This window comes from Drosophila arizonae, chromosome 5, assembly GCF_054131065.1.
Source record: "Drosophila arizonae isolate 15081-1271.41 chromosome 5, UAZ_ARI_1.0, whole genome shotgun sequence".
In the NCBI taxonomy this organism is placed as follows: Eukaryota; Metazoa; Arthropoda; class Insecta; order Diptera; family Drosophilidae; genus Drosophila; species Drosophila arizonae.
The window spans coordinates 22,949,417-22,974,658 of record NC_142925.1 but is presented as its reverse complement, the minus strand read 5'-3'; the positions used below and the strand labels follow the sequence as shown (position 1 = coordinate 22,974,658).

The 25,242-nt window shown below is 38.9% G+C and overlaps 2 protein-coding genes across 6 annotated transcripts; both read left to right on the top strand.

Moving 5' to 3' along the window:
- Positions 1 to 45: 45 nt before the first annotated feature.
- On the top strand, positions 46 to 21,826 carry unc-104 (kinesin family member unc-104). Of its 5 annotated transcripts, XM_089472331.1 has the most exons (27): positions 46 to 407; positions 12,088 to 12,221; positions 12,289 to 12,371; positions 12,430 to 12,854; positions 12,919 to 13,174; positions 13,253 to 13,255; positions 13,312 to 13,475; positions 13,531 to 13,670; positions 13,857 to 13,898; positions 14,635 to 14,751; positions 14,810 to 15,589; positions 15,648 to 15,814; positions 15,881 to 16,071; positions 16,666 to 16,950; positions 17,228 to 17,637; positions 17,698 to 17,875; positions 17,939 to 18,029; positions 18,097 to 18,393; positions 18,454 to 18,816; positions 18,870 to 19,059; positions 19,164 to 19,556; positions 19,620 to 19,731; positions 20,318 to 20,344; positions 20,416 to 20,605; positions 20,669 to 20,805; positions 20,939 to 21,040; positions 21,105 to 21,826. In XM_089472331.1, the coding sequence occupies exons 2-27, from the start codon at positions 12,122 to 12,124 to the stop codon at positions 21,199 to 21,201; spliced, it is 5,340 nt and encodes a 1,779-aa protein (XP_089328457.1). In that variant the 5' UTR covers positions 46 to 407; positions 12,088 to 12,121; the 3' UTR covers positions 21,202 to 21,826. The 5 variants fall into 5 exon arrangements, with proteins under 5 accessions (XP_089328457.1, XP_089328453.1, XP_089328454.1 ...); XM_089472327.1 differs by lacking the exons at positions 46 to 407; positions 12,088 to 12,221; positions 12,289 to 12,371; ... (1 more) ...; positions 12,919 to 13,174; positions 13,253 to 13,255 and having other exon boundaries at positions 13,279 to 13,475; positions 18,870 to 19,050; XM_089472328.1 differs by lacking the exons at positions 46 to 407; positions 12,088 to 12,221; positions 12,289 to 12,371; ... (2 more) ...; positions 13,253 to 13,255; positions 20,318 to 20,344 and having other exon boundaries at positions 13,279 to 13,475.
- Positions 7,732 to 10,640, top strand: LOC149268807 (uncharacterized). Its single transcript, XM_089472334.1, has 2 exons — positions 7,732 to 9,177; positions 10,360 to 10,640. Exon 1 carries the CDS (start codon positions 8,829 to 8,831, stop codon positions 9,138 to 9,140), a length of 312 nt encoding a protein of 103 aa, XP_089328460.1. The 5' UTR covers positions 7,732 to 8,828; the 3' UTR covers positions 9,141 to 9,177; positions 10,360 to 10,640.
- Positions 21,827 to 25,242: the final 3,416 nt, after the last annotated feature.

Genomic DNA, 25,242 nt, shown 5'->3' with positions numbered 1-25,242 from the left:
CTCAGCTGTTCGCTCTGGGCACAACAAAAACAAACTCGGGCTGTCCATCGCCTGGGTGGGCGGAAAAAGTCATCTAGCGCGGCTTTTCCACGGCTTTCCCACGCTTGCCTGCGCAAGTGCAAATAATTTTCCAGCACGCGTAACACAAATCGCCAAGCGACAGATCCATTTGGCGTGCGTACGGGTTCGGTACGGCTACAGCGGAAAAGTGCAATGCAAATGCGGTGCATGTAAAACAAAGACAAAAAAAAAAAACCAAAAACAAAAATTAATTTTTAATCATGCAAAGACTATAAGCGATACGAAAAACTGTGCAAAACGTCTTCAGTGCAATAAAATTGTGAGAAAAACATAACAATTGCTGTAGGATTGCAATTGCATCTGTCTTCACATTTGGGCGTTGCAATGTGAGTAGCGCGTAAATTGTATTTAAATTAAGTCTCGATGTGTGGCTTTTTGGTATGCTTTGTTGTTAATTTTCTGGTGTGTGTTAGCGGTGACTAATGTAAAAATGTATCCAACGCATTTCGTTTGAAAAATCAATATTCCAGCCCAGGACAGTAACAGCGTCCTGTCATGCGCGAATGCACACATACACACGCACACACACATACGCACTGTTAGAGTCTACTGTTGTCCTGTTGCTGTTGTTGCCAGCTGTTGGCCTTCCTGTCTTGTCTCTGAATCCCTGCTAAAAATAAACCACATTAGAGCATATGGTGCAACCTGTCATCAGCCACAGACAGAGGCTAACAGGCGTTTCTGCAATTTCGTATTTCTCGTTGCCTGCCGCCAGGCGCTGCCCACGCTTAACAGTTGTTGTTGCTGTTAATGTAGGTTTTATTGTTGTTGTTATTTGCGTTATCAGATTGCAAACTGACCGCGAGTCCCGTTAACTGACGTCAACGCAATTGAGTTTTAATGGCTTGTCTGGTTGCTTCGCTCTTCATGAGCTCTATCTGTTTGTTAGAAATTCATATTTATAACTCTCATGAATTTTATTTATTTCATAATATTGTTCTCGTATAAGCGCTATATATTTGAATTTAATTTGAATTTTCTGATTTTCATTGTTCTTTACAAATTATAAAAATTATAAAAGTTCTATATAGTATTTTATTATATTAAATAATTCACACATATAATATTCAAAGATCCATCAAATTCTTTACAAATATTTGATTACATTTTGAACTAAATAATAATATAATATTGATTAGCATTACTTGTTAATATATTAAAAACAGTTATAATTAAAAGTAATACGAATTTTATTCTTTTTTATTTATTTTATATGCATATTCAATTCGATTTTTTCTTATGGAGTTTGTATTATCATAGGTCATTTACAGACCAAGCAATTCGAAGATTAATTATAATTCTATACATCACAATATCTCTGGTCTATACTATATAAAAAATATAGTATAGACCACACAATGTCCTTCATATAGAATTCGGTTTTTTAATGTTTTTTCTTTGTACTATTTTTTTTTTTACTAATTTCATTTTTAGAAGTTAAGAAATTGTATAGTACTGGATAGAGTGTAGAATTAAAATAATTAGATGTTCCAAAATCGTTAGGCTGTCTAAATTTGAGAATGAACTTACGAATGATTACCAATTTTAGATAAGGTTGGCTATTGTTTAATTTGCAAAAGTAAATATCTTTTACAGTTTCACAGGTTTTTACTTAAGTTTCAATTGCTGAGACATATTTAAAAAAATTGCAATTATATGTTAAATTAATCTATATATTTATATTAAAAATCTTTTATGCGACGAAAGTTGGAAGTATTGCCCTCAAAAGCAAAATGCACAATGAGTTCTAGGAAATTTGTACACCAATGCATTTAAGTTCCTAAAAATTTAAGGAGTATTTTTTTCTTATTATTATATTTAATCTCCCTCCACAGACCTTTCTTATGAATTTGGCAATTTTTAGGTTTTAACAAAGTAGCTTGACCCCAATACCCTTTTATTAAAACGTAATTAACAACTAGCTTCACAGCTATCTAATAAGCCATAAACCCTATGATTATGCACATACCGACAATAATAACAAATAATAATAATTAAAACTAATATCGCTTATTAGTATTTGGTTGATATTGTGAAAGCCCTGATTGCGCAGAACCTCTGACCTTTTCAGCCCTCAAGTTGCTATTGGCCCACTTGTGTGTTTCTGTGTGTGTTTGTCCATGTTAATGCTCAGGTCCTAGCGATGTCCACAACCATGTTTCCGTTACCCTGTCCTGTTGTCCACACGATGAGTGGGCGTTCCATGTTTCCATATGCGCATCAGCTGCCAGTGCAAACAATTCTCTGTGTGCGTCATGAAGGCAGTTCCTGAACGTGGGCGAAACTATGGCAAATAATTTAAAGACTTGCCTCGAGCTTTAAGCATAGTTGAGAGCGCTTCAGCAAGTTCGAGAAGACTGTAAGGAAGATTAAACATTACTATATTTTCCTCGGAATTATGTGTGCAATGAATAATTCTTGTTGGATTGGATTGACGAGCTCAGTGCTTAATTAATAATAAATTAAATTCGAATTAAGGAATTTGTTTTATTTTATTCACTTGTTTAGCTAGTTCAGGCGTCTCAGTATGTTTTATATTATTCGCTTGTTTATTAATAATTAATATTAAGCAGTTAAGCAGTACACAACATCTATATATATATTTTTTTCCTAATAATTTATAAATTTTTAAGTATTTGAATGTTTTTCTTTCATGAAGTACTCGAAAGTTTGTTATTCATGATCTTTAAAAAACAACTTTCGAATGCTCCAACTTCTGCAATTTAATAGAAATTATTATGTTCTTTAAGTTTATAGTAACGCAAAAAATAGACCATTCGATCAGTATTTCTAGATATTCAGACTTTTGCACTCGTTTCTCTTACATTTTTTTTTTTAATTTTAAGCTTATTCATATACTAAATTTTGGCTTTTTTTAATGGCCCTTACTGGAAGTAGTTAAGCCTTGCCACATGTTTCCCTTTTGCTTTCCACAGGCGCAGCATAAAGTGCTTTTCCAAACGCATGAATAAATAAAAACTCACTTAAAACAAGCAGCAAAAAAAATCACAAAGGAATGCAAAGCGTTTTATAACACACCGAACTGTGTTTGCCGTAATGATGTTAATAATTCAAGTACTTCTTTTGCAACATCGGTTGGCAAGGCAAAATTCATGTGTTTACGTTCTTTTATACCCCCATTTTTTGTTGCCTTAAATTGTCAAGCTTAATGAGTAGCTTGTGGTAGTCCACGCCACACTTGCGGTATAGGGTAAAATTATAGCTGGCAAGCAATAAACATAAATTTCCGCTAAAAATATAATAAAAAAGTTGGGGCTGCAAAAAGGAAAAAAGAAATTAAAATCAAAAAAGGAAGCATAAAGTGAGAAGTCGCGACCACACGCAGTTGCACTGGGGAGTCGGTGGCTCACCTGCTTTACCTGGCAGTTTTTGCAGCCGCAGGACCGTAAAATGGCTTCCTGGCGGAAATTTTTTGCTCCACTCTTTGTTTTAAATATTGGACAATTGTATTAGCCCCCACGACCACAGGGTGGTTCTTTAAGTACTCACGACTTTATGACTGTTCACACAGTGAAAGGGGTATATTAGCTTTGACTACCATTTGATGGTGACAATTTTTGATTCAATATTCGAGTATAATAAGTAACTTCTTCACTTATCAGAAATACAGTTCAGTGACTAAGGAAAACCTAAAGAAGTTTTGATAGTACAATTCTTAGCTGCGAGCTTATCATAAACTAAAGTAAACTAGTCATAAACTATTTGTTTTATTAGACGCTTTATTCTGTTCTATTGCGTTCTATTGACTATCTAATTATAACTTATTGTTATCAAATAGAGTTCAAGATTAAAAAAAAAAAAAACAAAAAAAACGCACAACATTACAACATTAACATTAGCAATTTAAGCAAAAGTTAAAGTTTTCTATTTCAGTAGTACATTAACCTACTAGAAATATGCCTTCATCTACTCAAATGATTTTTCTATAGAGCGCAAGAAATGCTTTTAAATATGTATACAAACTTTTGCCACGCGAAATGAACTCAGGAAATATAATAATTTTTAAGATCAGATAACTTTCAATATTGAATGAGTATTTGGCAGTCTGCTATAGTCGATCCCAATTCTTCCCTCTTTTTTTCGGCTTTCTTGTCGCATGATTTATATGGGCGCACTTTTAAGTGTTCCCACCTTTCAGAAGTTGGCAAATTTTGGTTGGTGTTGCACTGAAATTGCAGTTGCCAATGCAGCAGCAGCCGCAAGCCAAGTGTTGCCACTAGTGCAGTTTGTGGCAATTGAACGTAGGGGCGTGGTCGGCTCTTAGTCACCTACAGAGAACTATGCGGATAGCAGCAACTAGCGACACGCACGGCAATAACTGTGCTTACGAATACATGTGTATATGTATATGTATGTATGTATATCAGCGGCGACAATGCGGCACCGAAAGTTACAACATTCCAGGCAAATCAGACATTAGGGGTATTCGTGTTGAAAGCAAGAAACAAAATTCTTTATCAGACCTTGAAATTGTTAGCTGATTATGAAAAGCAAAACAATGAAAGTATGTAGAAAAACGAAAATTAATATAATTTAAATTGTATTCAACTGATCAATAAGACAAGATGTTAGTTAGTCAGGAAAATCTTACTTAGGTATATATATATTTTTTTACAACCCACAATTCATTTAAATTATTCAGCAACATTCCGAAATAATAAAGTATATGATATATCTTATACATGTAACTTCCTTAAAAACTAACATAGGAAATAACTCTACACACTACACGACGCCACATAAAGCCTATTTTTTTTTTAAATATATTTATTACTTAAATATTTGTAATCTATTTTTATAATTTCTGCAAATTTGCATATCGAGAATCTGTCTAAAATGAATTTTTTTATAGTCGAACTTGAAGCTGTAAATGGGTTTTACTTTGTGTATTCGCTAGACTACAGTGGCTTGTTTGCCACATAAAAGGCGAGTGGTGAAGACTGAAGAGTGGATGGCAGTGGGGCAGGCTGGTTAGTTGTTTAGTTGGTTCCATTGGTGGGGCAGGAAACGAGCGCGTGCCGTCGAAAAGGATGATTCACCAAGTTTGACTGCTGCTCCTGCTGACTTGGTAGGTGCCAGTTCAAGCAGCAATTGTAACAACAACGACCATACACACACAAATACACATACACACACAAGCAATAAAGCAATATATACTTGCCCAACAAACTTGGCACGAACATGCGCTGTGTTTTGTTGTGTGTGTGTGTGTGTCTGTGTCTGTGCTTGGAGGACTCTTTGCATGAGTCATCCGCTTTTTGCTATACGAACTTCGAACTGTGAACTGTGCTGTGCCAAGTGTATGTGTGTGTCTCACAGTATGTGTGTGTGTGTGTATGTGTCTGTGTGTGTATATATTTCTTTTGCGTGGGCTTGCGTTAATTTAAATAAGAAAATCGCATTTGTTTTATGTAGCAGACTTAATGGACGACACAGACGTCGCCATTGCCACTTGCTGTGTCTATATATACTCTTTTACATATATATGTATGTATATCCGGTCTCTAAATTTGTATTTATAATTCTGATTTTAGCTTAATTAAGTGCTGCCTGCACACACTTCACATTAAGTGAATGGCCTGTGAGCCTCAAATTAAAAACGAAATTCAATTGTGAAAACGCCTTCAGCTGTACTTCATAATTTGCCAGACTCGTTATAAAGGATGTCCATGGAAAATTGGGTTGACGGGGTATATTGAAGCAATGTACAGCTGAGCAAAATGTGGAAGTATCTGGAAGGTTACTTGGATAAACATATATTTATACTATTAGTATATCAGCTCAAATTTCTGCTGATCCCATCAAGTTAAATAAAATTCAGTAGAGACAGGAAATCTTAATTACTTCACATATTTTCTTATTTCCCATTGTTTTGTATAATTGATGAAAATATATTTATATAAATTACTTCTTACTCGTGTATTCTAGTAGCTCGCAATATGAAATTTATTCAACAAATTTTCATACAGTATATTTTTGGTTTCTCAGCTTATCCCAGTAAAACGCAAAGAAAATCATGTTATGAAAAGTGCGTTAACTTCTAAGTTCATCAGCTCCAACCTTGTACAGGGTATCGCTTCCAATCATCTACTCCCCCGCTTCCAAGCTCTTCAAGTGCGCCGTATGACTGGTTTAAAGTCTGCGAACTGTCAGCCAGGATGATGCCACAAAAATGAATCTGTCGCATGCCCTGCATACCCATTCATCCAGTCCATGAACTGTCATTGACATTGACGCACAGGGCGTACCCCCTTTGGTGTGCCCCCGGTCGAGCATTGCGAATGTGCTTCCAAGTCCACAGCCGCGAACTCCGAAAAAGAATGATATATACGTCAACGACCCACCCACGTGCGTAACCCAACCCGACTGCTATGAAATTTCGTTCGATATTATTTGGGTTTGTTCGCGTGCTGCAGTTTTTACTGCGCAGCAAATAAAATTTCCACCTTGCCGTCAACTTATCCCGCTCCACATGCTCGCCACGCTCACGCACGCATAATCCTGGGATGTACGGAGCTCAGTTTTTCAGTGCGTAGGCGTCGCGAATTTTCCACTGCGTTGTGGCGGACATTTTGCGGCGTAAAAAATGCAAAGCATTTTTAAAACATTATCTGCGGCGACTTGTCTTTGTTTCTAGATTCATTGAAAGTTCTCAAATAATGCCCCTTCTTTTTTCATGGATTTTATATAAGGGTTTTTATAAAACAGTTTTTCAAATGTTTAGTTTTGAATCACATTTTTGGTTAGGTATTTGTTCCTACTTTTGTTTTATAGGCAAACACTTGCATTTGTACTGGAGGTATCATGAAAAAGAAAAAGGTTACCTGAATAAAGAAAATCCTACAGATAATAAGGTAAAAAATACTCCTCTTCAGTCTAGTGCACAAATCGTTTATAAAACGCGTAGCTTAAAATTTATTTCAATTTTAAATAGGCTTGAAGCAAAGCAAAACAAATAATTAAGATAGTATTTTTAACGAAATATTAGAACGTTTAATCTCCCTATTTTATAAATTAAAATATTTTATATAATAAAAATAAGTTAATTATGCAAATAGGAAAGATTTTAGCAAAGCAAGCTCTTGAGGAATATATATGATAACTTATAGTGTACTCTTATCTGAAGCAGGAATAATATAGACAAATTAAATAAATGAATTCAAATCTCTGTGTTTTTGATTTTGGTACTTGAAGCTCATCTTATCTGAAAACTTCAGTATAAAAATCCACTTTAATAAATTAAATGAATTTATCAATAATATTGTTCACTCTTCCTGAACAATTACTTAGGTATCTATATATTTATATATATTAAAAACCATATATTATATATTATAAACCATGTTTTGAAAATTGGTGATTGATTATGAACAATAGGTTACATCTCAAAAACATTTTTCCAGACTTTTCTATATGCCAAAAGCTTATTTATTATTTGTTTGTTTTTTAGGTATAAGTAAATTCCATTTAAATATATGTATTTGAAAGTTCTTTAGTACATATCAAAGAAGACCTTAATATGATATTCGAATATAATAAAAGTCATAACATTTGAATATGCGAAATATCCCAACTGCTCTGCTAACCAGCTGTTCAGGCTTCCTTTTAGCCCCAGTCCACTGTACACAGTGGCTGCTGTAGTAGACTTTTATGTCGGCATTAACCATTAATTCAATCTTTATCTTTATTGGCCAAAAATTCAATGTCAAAGCTATTACTAAGGAAACAATGGGAGACTAGCATAAAAAGCTCATCGGCGACTCGTGCTGAGAAATCAATAGAAATTTTCTATTTTACGTCACAAGATTTCAGCTTGTCCATTAACTGCACACAGTGGCGGCCATTAAAGGTGTCTCTGTGTCCTCCGCCTGATGGGGGCTGTGTGGCCCCCATGCTTAACAGCTTAAAGCCTAAATGAAATTCATTATGCGCCACTTTTGTGACAGGCAATGCGTTTTGTTATTATTGCGCTGTCGCACTTGATGAAATTCTTAACATTGCCAACATAGTCGGGCCAGAGCGAAACGAGGACTGGGCCATAGAGCTGTTCGCTCTAGTTCAATTTAGTGAACCAGTTCAGTTCATTGGAAAGTTGTAAACTATTTTTAGCCAGGCTGCTTCAGTTTATAAATATAGTAACTGAGTTAGTTATTAATAGTACCATTCGATGAGATATTTATTGGTATATAATTCGATTAACCCATATGTTTCGCTTATCAGTAAACAAGTTTCGCCGCTCAAATGAACTTTGGTGAACTATATGGCACTGCTCTGCGCTGCTCTGCTCTGCTGTACACTCTCGGTTGGCGCCTGCGCCTTGGCCAAGGGCTGTAGAAGCTGAATTTGGCAGAGCTCGTTTGCCTGGCAGCTCGTCAGCTCACTGCGTCGTCTAACCCCAACGGTTGCAGTTCACGTTTGGTCCGAAGTTCGCGGCGCGCGTTTATTGGCCCACGCCTCGATTGGCCATCGATTTTGTGCAAAAGCAAACCACAAAAGGTTGTTCGTGGCAACAAATTGTGTTAAAAGTTTAAACAACAAAATATAAATAACAAAATACAACTGATTAAAATTCCAATAAAATACTTGAAAGTTTTGACTGCTTCTTGGCAAATGAAATAAACCCGAGCTCTTGAGCTGTGTGAAAATTTTCGCTGTTATACAGAAGAAAGCCCCGTACATACATATATAATACACCTATATACATATGGGTATATATTCACATATATATGTATATGTATATGTATATACATATATCCGAAAGCCTTACGAAAGTTACGAAAATTGATACGCGAATGTGCGCATTTGGTTATTTATTGTTTTTTGCTTTATTGCTAACAACAATTTTGGTGCTATCGATCATATTTGCCACGTCCTCGAAGCGTTCTATGATGGATAGTTTTATATTAGTTTTCAATTACACACAAGATGAGCAGCAGCAGCAGCAGCAGCAACAACAACAACTACATCAGGAGGAGGACTTACAACAGCAACAACAACATCAGCAGCAACAATTTATCTACAAGCCGAAATTATTTTGAGTTTTATGTCCTGTTTTTTCTATTCCCGTTACAATTGGTAATTGCTTCAAAAATATCTACGAAAATATTTTGCAAAATTCCCATCGATTCGCCAAAGAAACATTTCAAAATTCGAACTTCTACCAAAATCATTTGACATTATTTGCTTTTATGTAATATTATGATTTTGCTTAAGATTTTTGTTCTCATATTTTGCGTATTTATTTTTCTACACTAGCCCCGACTTGAATATGCCAGGCATTAGTTTCGTGTAGAGTTTTATGTTGTGTAGAGTTGTGGCTGTTCGCCATGGCGAAGGCAACATGAAAATTTATTAATAAAGGTCAAGACGACCCAGGCGAAGGATATGCTCGAGCAGAACTTCAAGTGTGTGGCGGTGTGTGTGAGTGTGTATGTATATATATATGTGTGTGTGTGACCATGGTGTTTGAAACCATAAAAAAGCTAAAACATGACGCACCGTCAAATGTGAAGGATAAACCAGGAGCTAGCTAAAGTTAAAAAAAGAAAAAACTTAAAGAATAATACAATCTTTATTTTTTGCTGAAAGTAGCTATGCAAATAATAAAATAAAATATATATATTTATTTAAATGTGAAGGATAAACCAGGAGCAAGTTAAAATTGAAAAAAGAAACTTCAAGAAATACATATATATTCTATGTTATTTTTGCTGAAAATATGCAGGCAGGATTAAATACAAAATATATATATATATATTTAGATAGGGCTATTTGAGGTTTTAAGATTTGTTTCGCATTATCTTTGATTTTATAATTATGATTTATTCTATGCAGCACATTCAAATCGCGTCAGCATAACAGCATAAAGAATTATAAACATTCCACAAATATTTTGCCAATGCACTCGCTCTCGCTCTCACTCACACTGACTTTCACTCACTCGCGCTCTCTCGCCGTCTTGCTTTCTGTCTCTCGCGTCTGCGCAATGCTCTCTTTGTAGACTTTTTGCAGACTTGAAGCGCAGGCTGTTGCATTTTTGTTTGAACAAAAATATAAACAAAAGTCTTGGCGCCAGGTAAACAGAGAGAAGCCCCAAGAGAAAGAGAGAAAGTGAGAGGCAGAGATTCAGAGAGAGCGAGAGCAACTTTGAGCAGTAAAATTATCGCAGCTGCGCAGAAAGTCTCGTACGCGCTTCTAGGCTAACTCATTGGAAATGTTTAATGTTTTCCCTTCGTGTCCTGTGTCACAATATTCTAGGACTCCACTGTACGCGAGTTAAAGAATTTCGTTGGTCGTGAGAAAAACTGTGCGGCATTCAACATTGAAAATGTGCGCTAAATAAAACTGATAAAAAATAATAAAAGAAAAACTGAAAATACGTCAAAATTTATTACAATAATTCTCAATAATACAAATTGTAATAAACAAGTTAATTAAACCAACAAAATTGGTCATAATATGATCAAGTCAAAGGACTTTGCCTAAGACAAAATTCAAGTGCAAGCCTGCTTTTAGTTTGGCTTTAATCCAGAGTAAAGGTAAACACTACTAGACTAACAATTTTATTAAGAGTATTGACATATATTTAACTTTATATATATTTTTATGACAAGTTTGTTTTGCAACTGAATTTTTTAACTTGGGGTGTGAGCGCGTCTTTTCTTTCTTTTCGCTGATGACTCATTCGAGTGTCCAATACTCGGCTGCGCTTTTATTGGAAGTGTGGATTGTGGAATTTTTTCTAGTATGTACTCGTGTGTGTGTGTGTGTATGTGTATGTGCGGGGTGCGAGGCAGCATAACTATAAGTCAGCAGGGTAGCAGGTTAGACAAAACTATTTACATAAATTCGTAAAAGCAGGAAATGGAAGAAAATGGGAAATTGCCTGAGCACAAGGAATTGAAAATACGCAAATGCAATGAAATCGTAAAAGAAAATGTATATCTCAAATAATTTATTACGAGTTTAAAAAACAAAGTTTTTTAAGGTGACCATTTCACAGTCAATTATATCAATATTTAAAATTAATATTCACCATTTAAAGAACTTTCTTGAACTAAATATTTATAAGTTATAGGGATTACGAAAGATCAAGAATAATCGCTTGTTAGTTTCTAGAATTTTATTCAAAATCTATTTGCGAGATTTAACAATAATTATTTTTAAATCTCTTGAGCGATAAATATATATATTTAATACATTAATTAATATTCTTCCCTTCAACAATTTATTTTATTTTGGGTCAGACTATTTTGGATAAAGGTTAAATAAATAAATTTAATCTAAATATGTTGTTAATTTTACCCATAGTAAAGGAAGTCTTCATTGGAGTTGAATAAAAAGTAGTAAGAAGGGTGAATAAAAATGAATTTTATAGACTCATTTATAAAACTAAGAGTCGTGTAATTACTAACATTCTTGTACAAATATATGGTATTTAGGGTGACCGTACCATGTATTCCTTAGGCATGTCTTTCAATATGGATATAAATAATGAGCATTTTCAAATCCGTCCAGACAGAAAACAGTTAACTAAATTTCCATTAAAAGTCCACAAACATTTATTTGCCTACTTTCTAGCTCTAAGCGTGGAATAGTTTTTATAGTTCCAAATAAAAAGCTTTTGTAATTATATGTCATCAAATAGTAGGTCCTGGAGTGCGATTACCGTTCGCCTGTGCAACATGCCACATGCTGCTTGTTGGGTATCAACTGCTTCGTCCCTCTGCAATCATATAAATTTGATTCAAGCCCCCAGCGATTTGCATGAGTCACAGGACACACAGACACAATGTACAATACACACATACACACTACACAGACGCACACACATACACACAGAAAGGCACACCCACCAACACAGTTGGGTCAATTATAAAATGACGCTGCGGCTTGTGCTTTATTTATGGGCCAATTGCCGGGCTCGCATAACGTAACGTTTGCCAAGAACTAACCCCATTCCTTTGGATACTTCTTCCACTCCAGTTAACCGCAACCTAAGACAAGCCAAGCAGCCAAGATGTCGTCGGTTAAGGTGGCGGTGCGAGTGCGCCCGTTCAACTCGCGAGAGATCGCACGGGAGTCCAAGTGCATCATTGAGATGAGTGGGGCTACAACGGGTAAGGCAGCTAGGGTAGAATTAAGAGATAAATCGAATCATAAACCTATCCTATACTTTTCTTACAGCCATTACCAATCCGAAGGTGCCACCAAACACGAGCGAGTCCGTCAAGCGCTTCAACTTTGACTACTCCTACTGGTCGCATGATGTAAGACTCGCCATAGGCTTTCCTCGATTACGCATAAATAATCTCACTCCATTTCTAGCCACGCGATGCGGATTTCTCCACACAAGCGATGGTCTACAAGGACATTGGAGAGGAGATGCTGCAGCATTCCTTTGACGGCTATAATGTCTGCATCTTTGCCTACGGACAGACAGGTGCTGGTAAATCCTACACCATGATGGGTCGGCAGGAGGAGCAGCAGGAGGGCATTATACCAATGATATGCAAGGATCTCTTCGGTCGCATCCAGGAGACCGAAACCGATGACCTCAAATATTCCGTAGAGGTCTCCTACATGGAAATCTATTGCGAGCGCGTGCGGGACTTGCTAAACCCGAAAAACAAAGGCAATTTGCGTGTTCGAGAGCATCCGCTGTTGGGTCCCTATGTGGAGGACCTGTCCAAGTTGGCTGTCACCGACTACCAGGACATACACGATCTCATCGATGAGGGCAACAAGGCGCGGTAGGTGTTGACGAATGGGATTGCTTAGCCAGTTTGCCTTATTGGTTCTCTGTTCAATCCTTAGCACTGTGGCCGCTACCAACATGAACGAGACGAGCTCCCGCTCGCATGCAGTGTTTACCATTTTCTTTACACAGCGTCGCCATGACACCATGACCGACTTGGTCACTGAAAAAGTCTCCAAGATAAGTTTGGTGGACTTGGCTGGCTCGGAGCGTGCTGATTCCACAGGTGCTAAGGGCACTCGCTTGAAGGAGGGCGCCAACATCAACAAGTCCTTGACAACCCTAGGCAAAGTCATATCCGCATTGGCGGAGGTGGTAAGCATTCTGATTTGCATCTCTTTAAGGGAAATTTTCTAATTGCTTGTATTTTCCCTTACCTTGTTCAATGGACAGTCTGTAAGTATTTGAGTAAGCGTTTACTATTGAACTGCTCTAATTGTTACTTAAATTAGGTATCCAAGAAAAAGAACTCGAAGAAGGCAGACTTCATACCTTATCGCGACTCAGCTCTGACCTGGTTGCTGCGCGAGAATCTGGGCGGCAACTCTAAGACAGCCATGATAGCTGCCATATCGCCAGCCGATATTAACTACGATGAAACTTTGAGCACCCTACGGTAGGTTTTACTGTACCCAAGCTGTACTTGTAATGCATGCAATGAATTCCTTCAGCTATGCGGATCGTGCCAAGCAAATCGTTTGCAAGGCTGTCGTCAATGAGGATGCCAATGCCAAACTTATACGCGAGCTCAAGGAGGAGATTCAAAAGTTGCGCGATCTGCTCAAGGCCGAGGGCATTGAGGTGCAAGAGGGTAAGTGGATGTTGATATATATATTATATTTCTCTACCCTTACTAAGCCTAAACGTAAGCCAAAGAAGAAACTGAACACTTGAAAACAAAACACAAATGACAACTCTTAAGTTAGTCGTAGTTCTAGTCCTAGTTTAGAGTTATGCCTGAGTTCATAAACCCCAAAAACAAACCTATTTCATTTAGGACCCGATGGCAAAGTGGTGTGTGAGAAGCGCGATGCGAATAGTAAGTAGAGTCCACTACACTGAGCTAATCAAAAACAATAAAAAGGCTTTCACAATATATGCAATATGACAATATGTCACTTACTCAATTATATAAGCATATGTATGCAGCATGGGGGCATGTCCAGAGCCACAAATTTGATGGCACCAACTGAAAGCAAAAACAACTTCTTCCTGGATGTGCCCACATGCCCATATAGCCCTAAATCTTGTGTGTGTGTGTGTAAACTGTTTGTAACTCCAGCGCTTTTGTAAACATTAATTCGCTTCAGGACCTATACCATATATACCACATTTATATATATCTAAAACTATATATAACCTATATATTCATATATACTTATGATAATCAATGTTGAAGTCCTATTTATGTTGCGTCTTATTGTAACCAAAAGTTGACTCAGTGGAAGATTGGACCAACTCCTATATATCTTGGCTTGATCCTTGTCAATCGATCGACTCCCGTCTCCCACTGCAGTTTTTGTTTGTGTTGCCAAGTCAAAAAGATTCGGCACATACTCCTTGCAGTCCGCACTGCTCCAGGGCTAGACGTGGACACGCCAGAGTTTATCATCCAAGTCTCACAACAAATACTTAATTGGCAATCGCTTTCTTACCACATATTTTTTATGATATTTAACCGAAACCCTATCTTATCTATGCACGCTTATATCACTGCGCTTGCGGCAACTGATCAATCAATGAACTTCCACTTATTTTACTACTCCCCCTTGCAGAGGATGAGCTAAGCAAGTCGTCGGTGATTAAGTCGCCGGCCAAAGGACGCAATCGCAATGGCTCTACCACAGAAATGGCTGTGGATCAGCTGCAGGCCAGCGAGAAGCTTATTGCAGGTAAGATCCGGCAGACGGAGGCCCTAGACCCACTCGCTTATCCCTTGACTCCCATTAGAACTCAATGAGACCTGGGAGGAGAAACTCAAGCGCACCGAGGAGATCCGCTTGCAGCGTGAGGCGGTCTTTGCGGAGATGGGCGTGGCCGTGAAAGAGGACGGTATCACAGTGGGCGTATTCTCACCCAAAAAGACACCACATTTGGTTAACTTGAACGAAGATCCCAATTTGTCGGAGTGCTTGCTCTACTACATCAAGGACGGACTCACACGTCTGGGCACACATGAAGCTAATGTTCCGCAGGACATTCAGCTCTCCGGCTCTCATATCCTCAAGGAGCACTGCACCTTTGAGAATCGCAACAGCACCGTGACCCTGTTGCCCCACAAGGATGCCATCATATTCATTAATGGCCGAAAGCTTGTTGAGCCCGAGGTCTTGAAGACAGGCTCACGCGTGATTCTGGGCAAGAATCACGTGTTCCGCTTCACCAATCCTGAACAGGCGCGTGAGCTGCGCGAAAAGATCACCGAGAACGAGGCAGAGAATGAGGTAGAGAAGGCGGACACACAGCAAGTCGATTGGAACTTCGCCCAGTGCGAGCTGCTGGAGAAGCAGGGCATCGACCTGAAGGCCGAGATGAAGAAGCGCCTCGACAACCTGGAGGAGCAGTACAAGCGCGAAAAGCTCCAGGCCGACCAGCAGTTCGAGGAACAGCGCAAGAACTACGAGGCGCGCATCGATGCCTTGCAGAAGCAAGTGGAAGAGCAGTCCATGACCATGTCCATGTACAGCAGCTACTCGCCCGAGGATTTCCACCAGGAGGAGGATGTTTATAGTGAGTAGAAGCTGATGACTAATGGATAAGTATATCAAGGCTCTGCTTCATTCCACAGCCAATCCCATGTACGAGTCGTGCTGGACCGCACGCGAAGCAGGGCTCGCTGCCTGGGCCTTCCGCAAGTGGCGCTATCATCAGTTCACATCGCTACGCGATGATCTCTGGGGCAATGCTATATTCCTCAAGGAAGCCAATGCCATTTCAGTGGAGCTCAAGAAAAAGGTCGCTATCTGGCAAATTTCAATGAGGTGCGCCTATTAGACAGTTCCCTTCTTCTGTTTCTTTCAGGTACAATTCCAATTTACCTTGTTGACCGACACATTGTACTCGCCGCTGCCACCGGAGCTGGCCTCGAGCGTGACACCCATGCAACCGGAGGACGAGTACGGCGCACCGCCAGTCTCGAAGACTCTAGTCGCCGTTGAGGTCACAGATACCAAGAATGGAGCTACCCATTATTGGTCACTGGAGAAGCTACGGTGAGCAAATTAGACCCCAGGCACTTTTTGCTGCTCACATTCATTCTACTCTTTGCACTGTTTTGTTATATTCTTGCAGAGAATAGGCTAGAAGGTGTATTTATAAAATCATGAACAGTAAACACTGATCAAATATAAATACTCTACTCTATATAGTCCTCTTTATATGATACCAATCCATTTATCTGCAAGGATATAAAAACTTCGGCAAGTCCGAAGTGGACTTCTTGGTTTTAGAATTGATTTCTGGTATAGTTTTGAATTTATTATTTCACTTTATTATTTTCTTTCTGGTACGTGCATGGTGGTTGTAGTTCTTTACATTTGCTTAACGTAATATTTGAGAATTCAACTAAATGAAAAGCCGCTCCAAGACGCTGGCAAATATCTTCACCGCCACCATTTACGCCCTTCGATACTCATCGCCATTGCCATTGCCATACACTGAGCACAAAGCTAGTTTAGGCTTTAACCAATGCTGATTTGTACTCTGTTTTCTTTTCTGTTGGTTCTCCTGACATTCCAAAACTCAATCATGTTGACACCCCACCTCTCGTTCAACCCATCCACTTATCCCCCGAATCCCCCGAAAAGCTATCGCCTCGAATTGATGCGCCAAGTGTACAATGTCGAGAGTCCGCCCTCGTCCATGCTCTTCGACACGTCCAGCATTGAGGCGAGCGGCAGTGGAGGAGCAATAGCAAGGGAGCTGGCGAAGCCTTCGGCTCCCTCGACTCAGTACCAGGCTCATCCTCAGCCGCAGTCGCCGCCTCAGAGTCAGCTCCAGTCTCAGCAGCACATGGAGCAGCCCGAGTTGAAGCCTCAGCTGCGTCAGGCGTATCCCACGCGTTTGACATTGGCCAATCTGATACCTTCTAGGTTTGCTTTCCCTTTCGGGGTTTATCATTTGTATGTATTGTAGCTGCTTTCCTTAATGTCTGCATGAGCCTTATCCTTTAGCAAATCTTAATGTGGCTTTCGATGTAGTCCTCTAGGCTTTATTCTCGTATATATGTATGCTCGTATTTCTTTATCATTTGCCCTTTCACTTGGCTTTCTTTGCTCGGCCTTTAGCAATGCGCACTGTTTGCTGTAAATAGCTTGGCATTTCGGATGTTCTATAACTTTATCCTTTCATACTTGCTATTCGTTTTAGACAACGCTTGGAGCTAATGCGCGAAATGTATCACAACGAGGCTGAGTTGAGTCCCACCTCGCCGGACTACAATGTGGAGAGTTTGACTGGGGGCGATCCATTCTACGATCGCTTCCCGTGGTTCCGCATGGTTGGTCGCTCCTTCATCTACTTGAGCAATCTGCTCTATCCGGTGCCCCTGGTCCACAAGGTGGCCATTGTCAATGAGCGTGGCGATGTGCGTGGCTATCTCCGCATTGCTGTGCAGCCGGTGCTGGATGAGGAGTCCATCGACTTCAACAATGGCGTGAAGCAGTCGGCTCGCCTGGTCTTCAATGAGGACGATGCCAAGCCCAAGTACCGTGCGCTCAACGAAAAGGACGATGTGCAGCGTTACATAGATAACGGAGGATTAGATAGCAAACTGGAAGGTGAGTTGGCAGAAGATTTGATTCAAAAGCTTTTCATTTATTAACACCTCATTTTTATAGAACTAGAGGATGCAGACTCTGGTCGCGGCATCGACTCCAACTCAGCCTCGGAGTATCACGAGCAGGCCGAGGAGCCTGGCGAGCACTTGCAGATGGGCAAGGAGTTCACCTTCCGTGTGACCGTGCTGCAGGCCACGGGCATTGGCGCCGAGTATGCCGACATCTTCTGTCAGTTCAAGTGGGTTTCAAGTGGCCATAAATTAAATTTGATTAAATCTTAACCTCCTATGTTACTTCACAGCTTTTTGCACCGCCATGAGGAAGCCTTCTCCACAGAGCCGGTCAAGAACTCTGCATCAGGCGCTCCACTCGGTTTCTATCATGTGCAAAATGTGCGTAATCACTCGAATTCCCTTAAGCTATATATTTATGTCTCATGCTTGTTATGTTTCTCTTTAGATAACTGTGCCCGTCACCAAGTCCTTTATCGAGTATCTGAAGACGCAGCCCATCATGTTTAAGATCTTTGGACACTACCAGACACATCCTCTGCATAAGGACGCCAAGCAGGAGTTCGTTTCTCGTCCACCACCAAGACGCATGCTGCCACCAAGCATACCTATTAGTCAGCCAGTGCGCAGTCCCAAATTCGGACCGCTGCCCTGTCCGCCATCCTCCACGGTCTTGGCGAAGCATGATGTTCTGGTGTGGTTCGAGATCTGTGAGCTGGCCCCCAATGGCGAGTATGTGCCATCGGTAAGCGAATCTCTCCCACGTCTGCCTGCTCGCTGTTAGATTAATGACTCCCTCTCCCAGGTGGTTGAGCACAGCGATGATCTTCCCTGTCGCGGTCTCTTTTTGCTGCATCAGGGCATACAGCGACGCATCCGCATTACCATTGTGCACGAGCCCACGCCAGAGGTGAAGTGGAAGGACATTAATGAGCTGGTGGTTGGGCGCATTCGCAATACGCCCGAGTCTTCGGATGAGCAGGACGAGGATGCCTGTGTGCTCTCGCTGGGCTTGTTCCCGGGTGAGGTTGTCGAGGTGCCCGGCGACGATCGCTCCTTCTATCGCTTCGAGGCAGCCTGGGACTCCAGTCTGCACAATTCAGCTCTACTCAATCGCGTCTCGCAGGGTGGCGAAACCATCTACATCACGCTCAGCGCCTATCTGGAAGTGAGTCCCAATGATTTACCCACTAAAGAGAGCCGTATTAACTTTTCCTTTAGCTGGAGAACTGCGCTCGCCCAGCCATTATTACCAAGGATCTCAGCATGGTCATCTATGGACGCGATGCACGCATCGGTCCGCGCTCACTAAAGCATCTATTCTCCGGCCAGTACCGCAATCCGGAGGCCAATCGGCTCTCTGGCGTCTACGAGCTGTCGCTGCGCAGAGCATCCGAAGCAGGTAGTCCAGGTAGCAATTCTCATTGTAGTTGTACTCGTCCTTTGTTTTCGCTCAAGTCCTGAATATCTCATTCACTATGCTTATCTCTTTTCTCTCCACGATCCGCTTTGTAGGTGTTCAGCGCCGACAGCGCCGTGTCTTGGACACCAGCTCCACGTATGTGCGTGGCGAGGAGAATCTGCATGGCTGGCGGCCACGCGGCGATTCGCTGATCTTCGATCATCAGTGGGAACTGGAGAAGCTGACTCGTCTGGAGGAAGTGGGACGCATGCGTCATTTGCTGCTGCTGCGTGAGCGCCTGGGCATGGACACCAATCCCAATCCGACAACCAAGACCGAAAAGGACGTTTGCAATCTGGCTGCCCGTGCGGCCACTTCGCCCGTGCACATGGTTATCCCACAGTCGCCCCAAACGCCAGTCAAGGACGCGCAGCAGATGCTGCCAGAGCGTGAGTACAATCAACGCGAGCAGGAACTCATGCTAAAGTGCTTGAAACTTGTGCAAGGTACGTCGAAAATTGTGGAAACAACTCCGTGACCATAGATTAATGAGATTTCTTCGATCCTAGGTCGTTATATCAAGTCCGAAACGAGCGATACGCAGACCCAGTCAGATGTTTCGCCCAGCGATGAGGGCTGCGCAGATATGACCGTCAGTTGCATCTCCAGCAACTCCATGGAGTACGTGCAATAAGTATTTAACGCATGCTTTATCCATTCCCATCTTTGCTTTCGTTCGTTAAACACAAACAATTGGCTACACAATTTACCCACCTGGCGCCATGTTCATTATATATTAGATATTTGATTACGTGGGTGTGGCTGAGTACGACTAGACATCAGTTCATCTGATCTGGAGTTATTAAAGAAGGCTTAACTTGAGTTTACCATAAAAGGACTTACAATAAAGAGGACTTAAAAACAGACTGAAAACTACAAGGAATAAATTATATAGACGAATATTGGAATCGTTGAAAAACATACGATGTAGATCTTAACAGTTATAGAATAATATATCATACGATGTGAGATTGGGTCTCAACAATAGTTTTCTAGATTCAAGTTGAGCATGAAACTTGTTAGGGAATGGGGTTTGCTTTGCATAGATAGCTGATTTTTGGTTCCGCTAGCTAAATGCACTCACCAAATAACACTCATCCGCCGAATCAATATATACTCACCTACTCTTCAGCTAAACTATCAAACTCAAAAAACGATTTTTATTTGTTTCCGTTTATGTTTCTTTTTTATTTTGAACACAAATTAGAAACAACAAATTTGTAATTCGACGCAGGTAACTTTGTTTTTGAATCACTTTACTTCCTTGGACTGTGACTAATCTCACATATGTCTGACCATTCACAGATTGTGCTCACCGGATCGCTCCGATGCGCCGAATGGATGGGAAGCACCCGCACCGGCTACACAGCCGGCTCTACCTTTGCGTCTGTATGTGCCCGAGCTGGAGGAGATCCGGGTTAGTCCCGTTGTGGCACGCAAGGGCCTGTTGAATGTGCTCGAGCACGGTGGTTCCGGCTGGAAGAAGCGCTGGGTGGTCAGTACACAAAGAGTAGCTAAGTCATTCTAATTGATTAAACGAAATCTTAATTCCACTCAGATTGTACGACGTCCTTATGTCTTTATCTATCGCTCCGAGAAGGATCCGGTGGAGCGCGCTGTCTTGAATCTGGCCACGGCACAGGTTGAATGCAGCGAGGATCAGGCAGCTATGGTCAAGATACCCAACACCTTTAGGTGAGTTGAGCACAGGGAATTGAAAGAATATATTGCAATAAAGAAAGGCAATTTCTGTGGGATATAATGATATAGATAGGGGCCTATCTGGGTAGATGTAATATTGATTAATTATTAATTTCCTCTCTTGCAGTGTGGTGACCAAACATCGCGGCTATTTGCTGCAAACACTGGGCGATAAGGAAGTGCACGACTGGCTCTATGCCATCAATCCGCTGCTGGCTGGCCAAATCAAGTGAGTCATCCATTGGTGTAATATATATAATATAGGAAATTAACCACATATTATTACCGCACAGATCTCGCCTGGCGCGCCGCACTATGGAGCCCGCCTCGCAGACGGCATCGCAGATTCAGGCCAGCAACGCGGTGAATGCAGCCAGTGCGAATAAATGAGATACAATTACGATGGAATCCGTTTTGGTTTACTGAGACGCAAGCTATGGCTGGCTGCAGCGGCTGGGCATGGGCAGGCGCCGAAAGGATCAAGCGCCACAGGCAGCTGGCAAATGAGCGTTACATAGCCAAAGATTCCATCGCTAATGTTACGACACACAATATAAGAATATAAGAAATCCAACACAAAGAAAACAAAAAACAAAAAGTAAGAAAATGAAAACCCGAAATGCAAAGCGTACGTAATAATTAAGTAGAGACAAAATCATGTTTATTGAGTATTGTAATTGTATTTAATTATAATTATTATTTTGTGCTAACGGCCAAAATTAGGCAGCAGTGAGCGTGGCACAGCTATTGTGGCATACTTAGCGGGCGCTCGCAATATTTGGCAATACATTTGATATATCCACATATATACAATATGTATATGTATGTAAACATATGTTTTGTAAATAGTTTTTATGTTACCGAATTGTATGATAACATATTAGTTAATTTATTATTTAATTGCCGAACAACCTTTCAATTTTCCAAGTGATATTATGTTCGAATTAGAGAGCCTTGGTTTGAACGAAAACAAGAACAAGAACAAGTACAGCACACTCCACACACAAAACAAACATATATATGCATTTTAAAGGAGCAACTAAAGCAAACATATATTAAATCATATATATATTTCTATATATATAAAACAATATTGTATAAAACGTATATATATTTGCTGTTTATACACAAATTTTCAATATATATATATATATATTGTTTAATTAACGTAAAGTCAAGCAAGACATATGAAAACAAAAACAAAAAGAAAAACTAAATGCAATTACATATACATATGCAACAAATATATATACCTACATATTATGTATGTGTGTATGTTAACGAAAGACCGTACAGTATATAGAACGTAGTGTGGGACTTAAAAAGTAAGCGTACGCTCAGTAATACAAATCTCTAGAAATATAAATTCTATCCTCTATATGTTCGATAATTAAATATGAAAAACAAAATGAAATTATAAGGAAAGCCACAAAAGTTATGAACAATGTAAATGGCACGGCAATATACCAAGGAAAAAAAGTTATTTAAGAAAGAAAAAAAAAAAAAAACACGCTTCAATGCATAGAGTTGACAGCTTACAAGCTTATCGTTTTGTTCATGTTTTAAGCCCAAATCCAACTTTCTGTCTATATAGATGTAACTCTTCTAATATTTTTCAATTTCACAAGAACCACCTGCAAAATGCTTAAAGCGAACAAAATATTTAGCGTAGTCTAAAAACTTTATCAAAATATATAATGCAATGGCCACCTGTACATTTCTAAGGAACTTTAAAAACGAAAAGAAAAATACAAATAGCGCTTACAATGCAAATTATATGCAGTAATATCCCCAATTAAAAATTATTGATGTAATCCCCTTGGCAGAAAAGAAAAACCCAAAATTTGTAAAACAATTTTTCTCATTTGCATTTGCATTTGCTTGGAGGCACGAGCTTAAGCCGGGAAGAGCGGCGGGCAAAGAGTCTTTGTCGAAGTCGGTGGGTCCCAGCATGGGGAATGGCTTGTACCTGGAGACAAGTTTCGAATATCCCCCTGAAGTGTTGGTAGGCGTTCGCTTTCGTATGTTTTCAGTGTTAGAAAACGTGCAGAACATGAAACGTTAAGCGATCAAGTTTGAGTTTGTAGCGAAATGTAAACATTTGTTAAACTATTATGTAATATTAATTTGGAATTGTAAAATATTAGAGAATTGTAATAACAATAATCATATATAACTATAAAAAAAAAAAAAAACAAAAACAAATATATATATATTTACTCACAATAATGCGCTGATTTATCAAAAAACAAAAGAAACAAGAACAAAGAATTGCACACAGTCAAGGCAAATGAAGCTGAACCGAAGCTAAATCCAAGTATTAGACGATCTATATATTGTTGAGCAAACTCCACTTATAGTGCATATATATGAGTATATGGTACATGCAAATACATTTGAAATTCAATATATATATATATATATATATATATATATATATATATATATATATATATATATATATATATATATATATATATATATATATATATATATATATATATATATATATATTTACATATATATAAAACACTATATAGTTAAACAAAATTGATAACTCGGTTATCTGAGCAGAGAAAATACGGTAGAGTATTCTTCAGTCGGATTCGATTTTATCAGCAACAACAATTCCAACCGTATGCTAACTGTATGTATAATCCAAATGATATATATATGCAATTGGGCGTATCACTACTAAAGAACTATAAATTAAAACGGCTTTAAATAAAAACTGTAAAAAACACAATTGGAGAAATCTATTTAGATACTTTACATTTTAAATGAAAAAATATGCCTATAAGAATGGGTAAGTACTATTAATATATTTTACAACCAGTTCAGCTATTCAAGAGTCTAGAAGATTACGTTAATTTAAAGAATTTAATCAAGGATTGAGGGGTCTTAATTATCATAAGTAATATATCTTATATTTCCAATATATCATATATTTGATTTGATTTGAAGTCATATAGCAACAGACATGACAAAATCAAGAATATAAACGAATGGTCCTTCAATGACGTTTTAAGAGCTCTTTATTCCACCGAAGTGAATAATTCCAATATAGTATGTGTTCAGCAAGTATTTCCAATAATCTATATATATAAAAGAAAGTTGTGTAAAAGTGAAGACTGCTTATAACTTGATTTGGGCTGAACCAATTTTTATGGTTTTTGATTTGTTGGATTTGTCTCCGCAACGAGTTTAGTATAGGGTCTTAAAAATACTGAAAAAATTTGCCGAATACTTGAAAAACGCGGTTTTTTCCCCAAATGTTCAAATTTTTTTTATACCCAGTAGGCTTGGTAACAGTGACAGTTTTGACAATAGTGTAGAAGTAAATAAACAAATGTAGTCAGTCAGTCTACGGTCTCCTGACCTCGAGCAGACCTGACTATTCAAAAAAAAAAAAAGAAAAAAAAAAAAAAAAAAAAAAAATTTTCAAATCAAAAGGAAAAATATTTCAAATCAAAAATCTGCAAAAAATCAAAAGATTAAAACCTGACTGTTCAAAAAATAAATAAAAAATTAAAAATTCGAAATTAAAAAAAAAAAAGGTAATTATTAAAAAGTGTATTTTTGGCTTTTTATATTTTCGGACTTTTAAACTTTATAAATATTTCAAATCAAAAATCTGCAAAAATTAAAAAAAAAAATCAAAAGATTAAAACCTAACAATCAAAAATAAATAAAAAATTCAAAATTCAAAATTCGAAATTAAAAAAAAAAAAGTTAATTATTAAAAATTGTATTTTTGGACTTTTACAAAAGCTAAATATCTCGAAAGTTCAGGTATTTGTTTGTCTCAAACATAAATTTGTGTAAATTATTTATATTTATATTTCTCGATTGTTTTATATGGTTTTGTGCGAGGGCAGTATTACTATTAATAAAAATGCCGCGTCCTAGAAGATCTAATCTTTCCCGGCGGACCCATAATGCAATTAGGCAACGGAATAGCGCGAGTCAATTATCTGACGAAGAGCGAGAAATCGCCCGAGAAAGGCTCCGCGTTAGTACCCAGGGAAGAAGGGCCTTAATTCGTGCTTCTCAAAGAGAGGCAGCCCGTGAAATGGCAATAAGAAATGGTTCAAGGATTGATTTGAATCGAGCAGCGTTTCGATATGATTGCACCATTGATTACAGCTTGAATCGTTTAGTTTGCATTGGTCCAATGGACGTTGTTTGCTAGCATTGTGGCGCATTGAAGTTTGCTGGTGAAACGCCCGGTTTGTGCTGCCTTAGTGGTAAAGTGACATTGCCATTAGCGGTCACCATAGCCATTGCGTTCCCTGCTTTATGGCGAAACACTAGAATCACGACATTTTCTAGCGAACACTCAAAAATACAATGCCTGTTTCCAAATGACATAATTTGGGGCGGAAAATATTGGAGACGGATATTTAAGGTAATTTACGTTAAAAATTTTAT